Consider the following 13,688-nt stretch of genomic DNA (forward strand, 5'->3'; position numbering starts at 1 on the left):
ATCCGACAGATATCACCAATTAAGTCCCCAATCATATGAAATGGGCCCTTCTTATTTCATTGTCCCAACTCACGCTAGGTTCTTAGTACTGGGTGTATGAACAGTAGGTTCATTGATTGGTAGCTTGGTCCAGTGGGCAGTGTCTAGTGGTACATCTTCAAGTAGGTACATATACTGTACGTCAAGTATGCAGAATAGCCTCTGGTGAATGCGGATCTCAGCCTCTTGGCGGTGATAGGACTGATTTGAATGGAGGTGCATGCTTAGATCGAGTCAAGAATGCAGACAAAAGGTATTGTGAAAAGGCGAGACCCTTAATCGAGATTCTGGATAATAATGGGCAGAAGACGAAAATTGAAATCATGCTTCATAATTCAAGGCTTTGCGTTTCTTTTGAACACCACGGACAATTGGTAATATGTAGCTGCGACAAATCTATAGATGAACGTTGTGAAGTTTGCGAACCATCGCATCAACACGGAACTTGTATGACGTTAGCATATTATTCTAACAAAGTTTTAAAACGGTGGCTTAAGAATAAGCAATTTCAATTTTTATTAATTCGATCAATAGATGGCTCTTTGACTCAGTTAGGCCCCGTCAAGCCCCAACTAGGGTCTAAAGTAGCGCCATCTTGTGGCCAGCATGTTTCAAAAGGGAGTTCGAACCCCGTAACGTTTTTCCATCCACTCGTTACAAAGGCTCTCTCGTGGCGCACATATGTTCCGATCCGAGCCCTCAAATCCGCAATCTATCAAAACATGACCATCCTCCCGAGTCAAGCATTTCCCCTCACAAATCTGATCCAGACAGATGGGTTGACCTTGACAAAGGGTTTGACCCACTCGGCAACCCTGGCAGAAGGACGGATCCTCGTCTGACCCATCGAAACAATCGCGTTTCCCATCGCACACCTACGTATTATTATTAATGTATGGATTAGTGAGCATGTGAGTGAAAGCGAGTGTGCATGTTTTCTCAAGCGAATCATTAGTGAACATGGCGTCATTTGACCGCCTGATTGAGGTTTGAGATTACCTGAGGCGTGCTCAAGCATTGACTGCCACATCTAAATCTCCCAGGTCGGCACTTATTTTGACAGGTTAAAGACTCAGGAATGCATTCATCATCGCAAAGGTAGAACTTTTCCTGCTTGGGTCCAGCCTTCGCTGGGCATTCACGTTGACAGGGGACGTTCGTGCAAAGGATGCGATCGCCACAAAACCAGGCGTCATAGAACTTGCACCTCCCGCGACACAAATCTGTGAACTCCTCGGCGTGGCATCGGGGATGATGGGTCAAATCAACCTCATTTAAGCCCATTTGATATCTCTGTGGGATCTGAAAACAAATAATCGATCAACAGGAGAATTGACGATCAAGCGTATGCGACAGGACGTGATCTCATGATCCACCCTGATCCAATTGGCGTCGTTGGACCAAACTGCCCGGGATAGTGCACATATTAAAACAGTATTAGATATTAAACAGTCCATGGAGCTAAAAAACAAGCCTCACCTTTCCCGGCTCGTGATTGATGAACTTGGTCCAACATGCGTTGCCGCATTTGACCCATAATTTGGTGGCCGATTCGGAAACCCTCACAGAAGTGGGACACTGGCCTTGCGCATCCGGCACACAACTGGCCTGCAGGAACAATTGGTCTCCTTGGGGTGAATCATTCCACAAGCCCGAGTCGCATAAGCGTCCACTCACATTAACAAAGATGGCATTCCCAACAGATGGATGTTCCCGCAAGTCATTGCAACCTGTTTCGAGAAACCAGAGCGTTATAACGCTAACCTTAAGCAGTATAATAATGCAGGGGTCATATTCATGCATTCAGTTCCAAGTTGGATGATAAGGGCTGGATTGATCTGCGCCTTGGACTGTTCCCTGCAGTACAAACTTTTAGACATATTGCGGTGCTGAGGTGGTGAGGTGCTAAGGTGCTAAGATGGAGAGGAGATGATGAGATGACGCCTTTTTCCTTGGTCCGTCGCCTCTCGGTCTTTTAGTCGCCCCCCCCCCAGGACTCAGAAGTGTTTGGCACCGAATCAAATGAGTGAGATCGATATCGCTTGTCAAAGAGGACCATTGATTCATGACCTTAACGACGACGGCCGGAGGATTTGAGGAATAGGCCTCAATTTAGCGACCAGTGAAAAATCTATTTGGTGTGCAAAATGGAGAGAGAAAGAAACAGGAGGGAACCAACTCATTTGCGTGGACGATTACGATGAGTTAGTTAGTTGCCTGGTTAGTTGATCGTTGTCAAGCTCTCTTTTCCTGTCATATTTCCATTTACTTTGTCATATCAGAAGCAAACAGAAGCTGATGCATTCGGGCAACTATTTGCGGTTCATTGATCTATAGCTGTGTGAGTAGGTTTGCGTAAAGTAGGCACTCTTTATTCTGCCATCCTGCAGTCAAACACGAAAATCATGCCACTACCCTCCTCCATCAGAATTGTCAATCGGCCCCCGAAGAAAACGTGCTTTATCAAATTCAATCCAATGTAAATTATATATCTAGCGATCTCGAAGTCACTGGGCATCCTGAGCCTGGCTAAGAGATCAACCCTATTCATGGAGCCCCCTCACGATTACGAAGTTCCTATCGATACCGTCGAATGTAAACCTTAAGATGGCCTCCAGACGCCGCACCAGGCTCACCCCTCTCTTAACCTCTCTTACCCTCCGTCTCCTCTTCTCTTTTCGCCACTCTTCTTCTCTCCCGTCGTCTCTCCTTGCGGCGATAAGTCATCTCGAGTTCGAGTTGACACGAGAGAATAATTAATTCGGTTTAAAAAAAAAGTAAATTACCTTGGAGGTTATCGATTCGGGAGATGCAGCGGGCTTCAGAAGCACACCAATAGTGATCGCAGTATTGGTCGCATTCCTCTTCCGTTTGGGCACAATCCCCAGTCTTACAGAGGTTCCTCCCGAGGTCCTGGTCTGGGTCGGCCTCTTGGTCGGCGGGACAGCTCTGGTCCCTGCAAAGAATATCGTCGCCACATTTCTTGCTACCCACTTGACATGTCCCGCAATCTAGTTCGTCCTCTCGGTTTCCGCAATTCGCCACGCCATCGCATTTTTCACCAATTTCATAACATTGATGCCCACAGGGAAGCATGCCCTCTCTAAAATAAAAACAGTGGTGGTGGTGGTGGAACAATCCCTTACCCATACAAAACGTTCATGAGTTGTGAACTGGAAGTGACTCAGGTAGCCAATGAAATTCAGTGGCCCTTGATTAGAAAATTCCTTTTCTAGTCATGAGCAAGCAAGCAAGCAAGCAAGCAAGCAAGCAAGCAAGCCATCTCTGACAACATGTTTGATGTTTAGCCTTCGTCTTCGTTGTCGCTGGCTCGCTCACTCACTCCTCAGTCTTGTGAACTAAAGCGACTAAATGTTGGTTGGACCAAGCAAGCGTTCTTGTGGGTTACAATGGGCCAAGGAGACAAAATGCCGGCTAATTGCTGCTATTCAAGCCATTCAAGCTATTGGACCCTTTCTAAACTCGATGAAGGGTCCTCCTGAAAAAGGAGTAGCGGACAGAATGCGATCAGCTACCCAAGCAAGCACCCTCCTTGTCCAATGAAAAATATAGGCCAATTTGTTCCGACATTGTTCGGCGGAAATCTATCTTGTCTGACCACGACCCCAATCACTCACATGTATTAGTTCCATGAGGGCAAGACGTACGTAGACCACTGCACTCTTACCAAGCACTGACTCTCTATTTTACTCGTATGTAATACGTAAGTATTCGTAGTTGGTAGTGCTTGATTAACCCAAGTTAGGAGTCCAGGCCCAACACCAACGTGTGATAATAACCACCCCTAGCCTTGATTTTCTCCCTAGCTTGGACACCCTCATGAATAGACCATGTACGTAAAGATAATCAAGATCGAGGGATCGAGGTCAGTGGCATTGATAAACCCGCCTTATGCGCCTCCAACGTGATTGGGAGTTATTCTGTCCCCCGGGCTCATCAGCATCCCTATTTTTGCATCCTCAATGGCCTCGAGGAAGCAAACAAATCTAGAAAGTGAGTGAGTAGTGGCCTTATTTTGCTCTAAGCCGCGGGAGTTCTATTCTAATTCCTGGGGGGGGGTATGGAACACAACTACACGTGGATCAAGATGCTAAGATGTGGGCCACTATTATGGGAAGAAAGACGGAATCGAATAGAGTGCACAAAGACTGATCGAACCCTGGATTTAATCAGACATTGATGAAAGAGCAATAAAAAGCCAATGCTTTGGGCAGGGCACAACGTCAAAATGTTCGGGGAGTGTCGGCTGAATTTTTAATCACCGCCATCGGTCACATTAAGGGAATTAAGGGAGTGAATGCGGAGGGAATTCATTCGCCTCGCCGCTCATACTTGGCTGCAATTGTGCATCTCAATGAGCGAGTGAGTGAGTGAGTGAGTGGAATCCTCACGCTTTGGCTCATTGAGGTGGGGGCTTATTGGCGCGCCTACACTCGTGAACTGCACCCCGTCCCCGCGGTTTGGTTCCAAGTCCCACATGTATTAAATAGGCTCGATCTAGATAATGTCTTTATTATGCGAGGACAGAGTGCTGCGATCCGTATCGTAAGAGGAAGCAGGAGAAGAAGGAGGACGAAAAGGAGCAGAACGAAGAGTGTGGAAACAATTTAGGCACGAACTCTAAATTATGCAAAAAAGGCACCCGAATACCAGCAGCCACTTGCCCCAAAGTGTGGCATTCAGTTTCTCTGCTTGCTGGAAGATGACTGCGAGCAGCAACTACGACTACATACGTACGTAAGTACTGCTCGGTGCTGAGGGAAAAAGTGAGTGGTAATTACGTACACTGAGCCATATCGTCGTCGTATTTGAACAAATATCCACTAGATTCTCAAAATTAAAGCGAGAGAATATTGCCCATTTCTAGTGAGCTTTTCTTGCTAGAGGCAACCCAATGCTCAATGAGTGGGGGGGGGGGCACAGTGTGTGTGTGTGTGATGTTAGCTAAAACTCCTGCACTCCTTGATCAGATCGAGGTGGCCGATTGTTTCTTTGTTGTGACTGGTGATGAAGTCGGCCAATAACAACAGGAGGAAAAAGCTTTTTGGCATCCAGGGCTTTTGAGATATTGTCACATGCACGTTTGTAGTACGTAGGCACGCTATACTTCTACTACCGCTACTACTACTACTACTACTACTACTACTACTACTACTACTACTTCCTGTACAGTAGAACAAAGTCCACACGAGTGAAGAACCAAAGTTCTGGCTCCCTCGTCACAGTAATCCGTTCTTGGTGCTGTTACAATATTGGTGTTGATGACGAAGAAGAAGACCGAGCCGAAGAGGGTGATCGAGGTCCAGACGATACGTTAGCTCGAGCTGGACTGGCTTGGACTGGCCTGGACTGGCCTTTCGTGCACATATGTAGTCCTGTAACTGGGTCGGGAAGTCCTAGCTAAGATTTGTTTATGGATGGAGATTGTCCGTCCTTCTCTAGGCCCTCACTCGTCGAGTCGAAATACTGTACGTAGTACTGTTCATCTCCAACAAGCCCACCAACCAACTTGACTTGTCCGATCACATCTCTTTACGCACCTTAAGCAAGTGGCATTGCAGGCCTGTCTGTGTGTCACACAAAGTGAATCTGAGCATCGTTCATAACCAATGGAGCATTCTCGATTCGGCCCACAGGGAAGATTGAGCCCACGGGTCTTGCATAAAAGTTTGTCTCCGCACTGACGCATTCCATCCGCGCAACCAGAGCAATCGATCTCATCCGACCCATCTGAACACCCAAGAAGTCTCGAGCCATCGCAGACCCATCTGAAAGTGAAATGCTAACCACATATACATACAGTACGTACTTTAGGTACATGAATCACATCTACCTATGCTGTTTGCGTATCCTGATCGCTAAATATACGCAGCAGTACATTAAAATGTCAAGCTCTGGCTTGAATCTCTCATTGAAGTTGTATGATCTTCGGTTAAAAGTTAGCTGATCTGTCTTAACAAGTTCAAGGAAATCTAGCTCAAAATGACGAAACATAGCATCCAGGCATTATGACAGTGTCAGGCACACTTGTTAGGATCATTTCATTGTCAATCTGGGCCATTTGTCCGTTGGTCAAGCTTATTTCCTTTAAGTTGCGAATGAATATGGTTCGCCAATGAATGCACAAACCCTTGATGAAGCACATACCGCATTATATGGCAAATAAATTGCAATTCTGTAGGATTTGAATCAGTTTTTGTCCATCCAGTCCATAAGAGGATGGTTCGAACCAACCTAGTAACCAATCAAGATCGCAACGCGTTCCGAATCAACCTCCTACATTCTGCGGTACCATGTATGTATGTACGAGTACGTACGAGTAGGTACATATGTCCATTTGCTCGCTAGCAAACTTGGATATTTGAATACAATGGCTGTTTTATTTTCTCGTGTCTCCCAAATAAATTGCCCCATTGTTGATTGCTTGTCCTCGTCCAATGTGTTTATACGGTACTTGGAGTGATTTAAAGATACTTTTTTTCTTTACCGCTCACTCTCCTCATTCACTCTTCTCCCCCACCCCAATATCTTGAGCTAGAACTCAACAAGCCCCATTAGGAATCCGAGCTTGGCCATTCGTTTGAAGATGGCACACTCGCTCACGAGTTTGTTCGTTCGTTCGTTCGCTTTCGCTCTGAATTACGGGCACCTTACTGCCCTCCTCGTCATGTCCTTGTTTCTCTCCTACCAGGCTGTTGTTGAGTAATGGCGAGAAACGAAACTGCTAGCTTTGAATGACAGGTCAAACATAGCGTACTATATCGGAGGAGGACCTGATGATGTCCTATGCGACTTGAGATCGTTCTGCTGGCCATGACAATTGACATCTCCTTACTTAAACATTGAAGATTGAAATTGTTTACACAAGGTCCGACTGCCCTGGACCACTGAGCCTTTGCTATGTGTACTAATGCACATCCCACTTTCGTACAAACACACAGTGGGACAGAAAAAACAACTCAAAAATCCTTCAAAAGCAACTGCAGAGGCTAGACCTTTCAGAGCTTTACCTACTATACATACATAGTATATGTTTCTGCACGGTAGAGTATATAGCTTATTCCAGGTGTGTACGTAGAAGGCAAATTTCCTGTTATATTGGAGTCTCATTAAATCAACTATGACAGTTTAGCCTCCATTTAGTCCGTGGACCCAAAACAATAAATAGTAACCAAATCCTTCAGATCTTGGGCTTTGGCGTCGCTTTTGCGCTTTTTGCGCTTTTTGGGGACACTTTGTAGCACGAGATGCGCTGAAAAGGCTTGGGCTCCTAGCAACTGCATTCAAATATGTAACCTAATGTATTGGTCGTTTGGACCTTTTTTCAGCCTGTCATCTGGTGACATTAATCGCAGATCTTTTTTTGGGCTCATACTTCAATTTTGGAACATCAACCATGGTGCAAGCCTTAGATAGTCCCGCTTTGTAATTCTGCCGTTTACTACAGGGTTGAGTCAAAGATTCCATGTGGGGAACTTGCTACACAAAGACCTCGAGAAAAAGCTGTTTTGCCTTTCTTGTCAATTATCGCAAACCCAGTGTTAGCTTACTCTGATTATGTCTAGTTTGTACCCAGAAGTTATCATAAGAGTTTTACCTTGCCCTTGTTTTATTAGAACAAATGAACGGTTAGGTATTCACTTCAAGCATCCCCATTCTGGGAACTAATGAATTCCAAATCAAGCCTTTTTAAGAATTTGATTCACTGTCCAAGAAAATGAATGAATGGGGAAGAGTGAAAAGGTTTTCTGGAGTGTCCAAACATGGAATGAAGACGAATCCCCTTTTTAAGCACCAACCTGAGGGGAAATATACGGAAAAATTTGTCAAATGTAGGACAAAAGTAGGGAATTAAGGATTATAGAGGAATTATTTTCACAAGAGTGAAGAAAGTATTTTTGGGGATTTTGAAGATGTTATTCCAAGCCTAGTGGTCAATGTAGAAGCATCAAACAGTCAATCTATTGCCAGTAAATCCAACCCTTGCTATAGACACTTTACCATTTCAAGCACTTATAGATTCTATTAGTTCCAGTTCCATTTTGGACAATGTTTCAATAGTAAATGAATTATTCTCCCACACAACAAAAATTGCACCCAACGATGCTACATGAAAAATTCACTGGAGAAAAGTGTATATTTGGGCAGACTTAATTCACTGGGTTCACCTTTAATGCATATTTGAAGGTTCTAATTTTTTTACAATCTATTCCTTTAAATCATGGTCCGTCGTTTTGAAGGCCAAGTTTGGATTAATGGTTGAGCAAAGAGACCACTTGTGCTTGTATGAAGGCTTGGCTGCCAAATATTTGTTCTCGCGGCCATTGAGCGCAAACAGTAGCAACACTCGGTGGCCAAATTATTACTGTGAGGCCACAAATATTTGTGGTGGCCATTTGAGTGCCAAAAGTAGTGGCCAAATTATCGCTGGGAGCCACAACTTCTTTAGTGGGATTAGAGTTTCAAAAGTAGCCAGCTACTCCGCGTAGGCCACCTTCGCGGGCGGGGTTACCGGTCGTTACGTCATTTGTGGTTATTTGACAAAGACGTGATAAAGAGGAAAATTCAGCAATATGCAAGGTCAAACTTTTGGATGTTGAAGTAAATGATATTGTGAAAGAAAATGTAATTTTCAATATGGCATGTTGATTGCAAAAAGAATCACTCAAACCAAAAAACCTATTTGTATGGTGCTCTAGGCCATAGGGAATCACAGATCATACAATGACTTTATATTTACACTCCGTCTGGCCAGCAAACAGATCTCATGCCAATGCCCACAAGGTTCTTTGGTACTGCAAGCTTGACTGTTACCGGAATTTTGAAATCAATCTGCTCTCACAATGCATTTTGGCGGAATGTTTTGTCCAACGAAAATGAATTCTTTGGATAAAAGAAACCGAAAATTTCGTTAAACATTGGCTTCGGCAAAGAAGGGGCCAAAAAGCAAACTCAAAGCATTTTGATACCTACAAGATTGGCTGGGACAAACAAAGCTCGCTGAGTCGACTGAGAATAAGTGAGTGACACAGATGGACTCAGATCTAGACTTCTCTACAGAAAAGGAAATTCATAAACCCCCAATAACGTGTCAAGGGCATCAAATATGGATAATCATAAGCTATGGTCAGCCCCAGCTTTTTGGTAAGAAAGTTGGTGCCAAAGTGTTTGGACCCACGTCAACTGTTTGGTACTGTAACGTTTTTACCCGTATACTATATCCTCACAAGAATGAAAAGGGTTGCTGCGTACCTGAGCGGGATGCATTTATTCTCGTTTTGACACAACCAATATCCCGTGGGACAGGCTTCTCCACATGGCATCGTCTTTTGGATGCACTTGTCCTGGCATTGCCACTCTTCCAAGCGATCGCAATATGCTACGCACACAGTTTGATCATCAATCCCAGCGTCCGCTCTGAAACGTACAATGGCATCAGTTTTGAGCTGGTGAATGGCAAATCAACCTCAGCTCCAACAGTACAATTTGATCGTGCTTTGAATTGCTGGACAGTACTGATGGTAGGTTCAAAATAGAAACCAGCACATCTGGTTCCAACAGGAACCCGAACTCGCGACACCCTCAGAGAACCTCTGGGTTGGGATGTGGTGCCAGGATAAGGGCGACAAGCCAGCACTCTCTCTCTTCCTCTCTGGCTCTTAAGGCACATTCAAAGAACAGTAAGCAAAACTGAAATAGCTCAGCATCCTTTTCTTACCTCAGTGGTCGATCAGAGTCCCAGGCGCAAGTGCGATTGCAGGACATTCCCGAGATCAAGCAAATTATCTCCGGCTTCAGTTTGTATTGGTCCACTTGGTCCTGGGCATTTGATCCGAAATCCTCCAGATTGCACACCTCAGCACTTTGTCGCAGAGGGATTCCCTACATATGTATAGCAGTAGCAATACAGATTTACCAATTGTTAACCTCATGCAATGTGCAGCTAGTGCTTGAAGTCTCATATCAGCACTTTTCACAGATGGCAGAGAGGCCTTAGAAATGGCTCCTGCTACCAACGACCGATCCTGGGCAACTTGCTTTTGAGTTGTTCGATAAATATATATGTATATTCCGTTTGAATATTTGAATGGGTCTTGCGTGTCGTGTCAACCAATTGCCACTGGGAACAATTGGAAACGAGCTCTATTCACTACTGAGAAAGCGGACGAGTCATAAACACAATGGCATCATCGTGAGCACCCTGGCCTCCATTCCGAACTGAATGGTCCAAAAAGTTTGGCACGAAGCACGTCATAAATTCCTACCCGTTTCTCTCTCTTTCTCTCTCCATCCATGCAATGTGCAAATTGTGCATTGGAAACAAAAGTACAAGATGAGCGCACCACCACACTACATACTGACTGGATTGGGTGCCATTCAGTAGTGTGTACTCGTAAAGTGCAGTACGTATGTAGATCTAACTTGCATGTCAGGGTAAAGAGTAAAGAATTCTCGGCCCAAGGGCCTGCGCAAGCGTTCTTCCAGACTCGATAAAGAGAGCACAGTTTTGCTCATAAACACCTAAAATTGTTCATCTACGTCAAGTTAATGATGCTCATCCCCCATCAACACCATCCCACAGTGTGCCAGGGTAAGCCGACACTACAATCCCAAGCTCCCAACACAACAAGCTACTCACATCCGCGATTTGGGCTGCGAAGCTCTTCAAAGTTGTTGTTGTTGTTGTTGTTGTCGGTTTGGCCGTTGCTGCTGTTGTTACTGTTAATGTTTGGATCTTACCTCGTTGAGGCGGTTTTTTGTTGCCTCTTTTCGATTAGACTTGCAAATAGGGCGCCCGTTTTCATAACACGGCTCATAAGGCAAAAGACACCGGCTTTGACAGATCCAATTCCCACCCAGAATCTTTCTCAAGGCCGATCTTTCAAACGGAGAGCCACCCAAAGTCAAGCTGAAAGGGGGAGTGTTCTGGGCAATGGTGCCTGACAGACATTCATCCTCTGAAATGGATAGGAACGACCGGAGGTTTTTATTCAGTGCCGATCAGAACTCGCAGATTATTGGAAATGTCGGGCCCCAGACAAAAGTCCCAAAAAACGAATGACGGCATGTCCAAAATGTCCCCGAGACGTTTTGTATCTTATCGGTTGATCTGAGAGATTCGATTTCATTTCGTGGGTTTTTCGCGCCTTGAATGGTTAAATTCATGACGATCCTGGGCTAGTAGTGGGCGTTTACCCCACCTACCCACAGACCATCCGTCTATTTGACAAACAACCGCAAAGAAGTTGATCAAAAGTGGGTCCTGCTTGAAATGTCAATTGAAACGCTCAACGAATATTCTAGGGCCATTCCCAGTTCAATGGTTTTCACATCGAGAACGATGGTTTCCTACCTTTCACGCAAATACTCAGAGCATTATTGGTTTGGCTTTGGTTTTGGGTTAGGGGGATGGGCCAGCGCTTCTTAAGAAGTAGCTGATCTGGAGCAAAATCAAGGGGCAAAGCTCTACGATCGAGGTTGCCCCACAAAATCGGATAGTCATCAGTGGAACACTCTGGGTGTTTGGGCCAAGTCGCTTGGGCTTGGAGGCCAGTGAAGGCGCAGATCTGGACAAGACACAAGAGCCCAATCGAGACACTAATCCGATTCCACACTGTCTGCATAACGATCCTTCTATGAACTGACTATAAAATTGAGGCGTATTCCCTCTGGTCAAGATGGCCCGGGATGGCCCAGAGCATGGTGGTTGGTGTTTTGAGTAGTGGTCATGGCTTGGCTACCCACGTCAGTATGGGTGCTGCATTTGAGTGTTGTTGGCGTTCTACCGTCGGACTATTATTAAGTAGCGGCGACACAACAACGCCATGTTCTCAGTTGCATTCTCAATCTAGCATGTTCTTTATTGGTGTGCTCTTGAATATGATGATGATGGTGGTGGTGGTGGTGGTGGTGGTGGCGCTCTTGACGCCATGGTGCTAAAACGCTTTTTCAAGGACACCATCTTCTTTAAATCTGAGATTTGTATCCCCCCCCCTCCCATCTCTCTTTCGACACTCTCGTTTGCCACTGTTCTTCTTCGATGCCGTTGTTTCCAAGAGCCTCTTTATCAAACCAGCTAGTCACGAATTCACAATGAAACACACATTCTCGGGATCACTATCACGCTCCCCTTTTGAAATGTATTTATTTGATGACTTATTAATTCTTCGTCTTGATGAGGTTTTGTTTTGGTAGAGCTGGAACGTGTCTTGCCCTGGCATTCCATTGCCATCCAAACCATCTTGAACGATAAACCTCTTTGAAGCTCCTAAAGTTACATCGTTCATCAATTTCATGCATCCTCATTCAACCCGGTTCTTGATGGATGGCTTCAAAGGAGCTTCTATTTAGTTGTTTCAGCGACTAGATAAGTCAGCTATTTTTTAATGATTACTCTAGTACACAAATGTGTACATGTATTGAAGCTAATTCATTATGACGAATATATGATAATTTTCCTTGGCCTTTTTCCTTTGCTCTTGGCTTTAGCGGCACGGCCGATTCCAATTTAACATCAATAACTCATCATCATCATCATCATCATCATCATCGTCGTCGTCGTCTTCGTCGTCGAAGCTAGTCAAAATGTGAGCCAAGGGACCACTAATAGGCCTATAGTTTCATTTACTGAGTAAACAAGTAATTACTGCATCCACAGTACTTCATGGACAGAGGTGGGTACCTGTCTGCTCAGTGCCGCCAGTACGATGCAAAGTGGACGAAGGGAGAAAAACCCAGCGCTTCAAATTGCCTTTCACTGATTTATGAGCCGCCAAGGGGAATGAGAGGCCAATCGACCCTACTCGGAAGGATTAAATGTTTTTCGTTGCGATGATGTTTTAAAAGCCTGGAGATTTTGTTTCAACAACATCAAATCTGATTACACCTCAACTAGCTTACATTGGTTCTGGACGTTCTGGACCATCTAAGCCTGTTCTTTGACTTTAACCACCTCTACCTTGAGCGCTACCACAAGCCAACCAACCAACCAACCAACTCATAATATGTATGTGATTGTGCCACCCAAGCTAAGAGACCACCCAATCAGCTCACACTGACGCCAAGAACAAATGAAAACATTGAAAAGAATTGTCATGACGTGCGATAAAAACAGTGGCATCAATTGGAAAGAGTGAGCAGGAAAAATGCTTGGGTTATTACCAGTGTTCACCCTAACTACCAAGGTAGAAATAGGCGCACACACCTTAAACTCTTTTTGCATTGGTTTGGGCGCCGCTACTGTAGAGCTCCAGTCAAACTTAATACAATGATATTTATAGGAAGCGCTACATGTACGATGCACGATGTACCTATGCATGGACTTCTAGAAATATGGAATGTGGACGGAGTTCTAGCTAAATCGGCCGGCTTCGGGTCTGTAATATCCCTATTATCATACAGTCCATTACTCCTAATCTAGTTTTCCTGTAGATCGGGGGTTTTAAGACAACAATAGAGGGGTGTTGAAACAAACACCTGTCAATACTCAGAAGTCTTTTATGGTCCTTCGAGCCGGAATTGAACCAGCGACCTATGGACAGCAACTCTGCGTTCCTTTTCAACATATTCATATAAATCGTTACAATGAAAGGCAAATCACTTTTATGACATCTTATTGTAAAGTGGTT

At 44.7% G+C, this 13,688-nt stretch overlaps 2 protein-coding genes across 3 annotated transcripts in view; one reads left to right on the top strand and one right to left on the bottom strand.

Moving 5' to 3' along the window:
- LOC131880722 (monocarboxylate transporter 10-like) overlaps positions 1 to 13,688 on the top strand; it is a 34,750-nt gene that overhangs the window by 11,649 nt on the left and 9,413 nt on the right. The window lies entirely within an intron of this gene.
- Positions 532 to 11,725, bottom strand: LOC131880723 (low-density lipoprotein receptor-related protein 2-like). 2 transcript variants are annotated; one of them, XM_059227413.1, is made up of 10 exons: positions 11,414 to 11,725; positions 10,801 to 11,018; positions 9,779 to 9,942; positions 9,313 to 9,477; positions 5,601 to 5,828; positions 2,826 to 3,142; positions 1,717 to 1,769; positions 1,519 to 1,647; positions 1,039 to 1,341; positions 532 to 914 (listed from the first exon to the last, which is right to left on the bottom strand). In XM_059227413.1, the coding sequence occupies exons 1-10, from the start codon at positions 11,682 to 11,684 to the stop codon at positions 651 to 653; spliced, it is 2,112 nt and encodes a 703-aa protein (XP_059083396.1). In that variant the 5' UTR covers positions 11,685 to 11,725; the 3' UTR covers positions 532 to 650. The 2 variants fall into 2 exon arrangements, with proteins under 2 accessions (XP_059083396.1, XP_059083395.1); XM_059227412.1 differs by having other exon boundaries at positions 1,519 to 1,769.

The sequence above is a fragment of the Tigriopus californicus genome, chromosome 5 (assembly GCF_007210705.1).
Source record: "Tigriopus californicus strain San Diego chromosome 5, Tcal_SD_v2.1, whole genome shotgun sequence".
Taxonomy (NCBI): Eukaryota; Metazoa; Arthropoda; class Copepoda; order Harpacticoida; family Harpacticidae; genus Tigriopus; species Tigriopus californicus.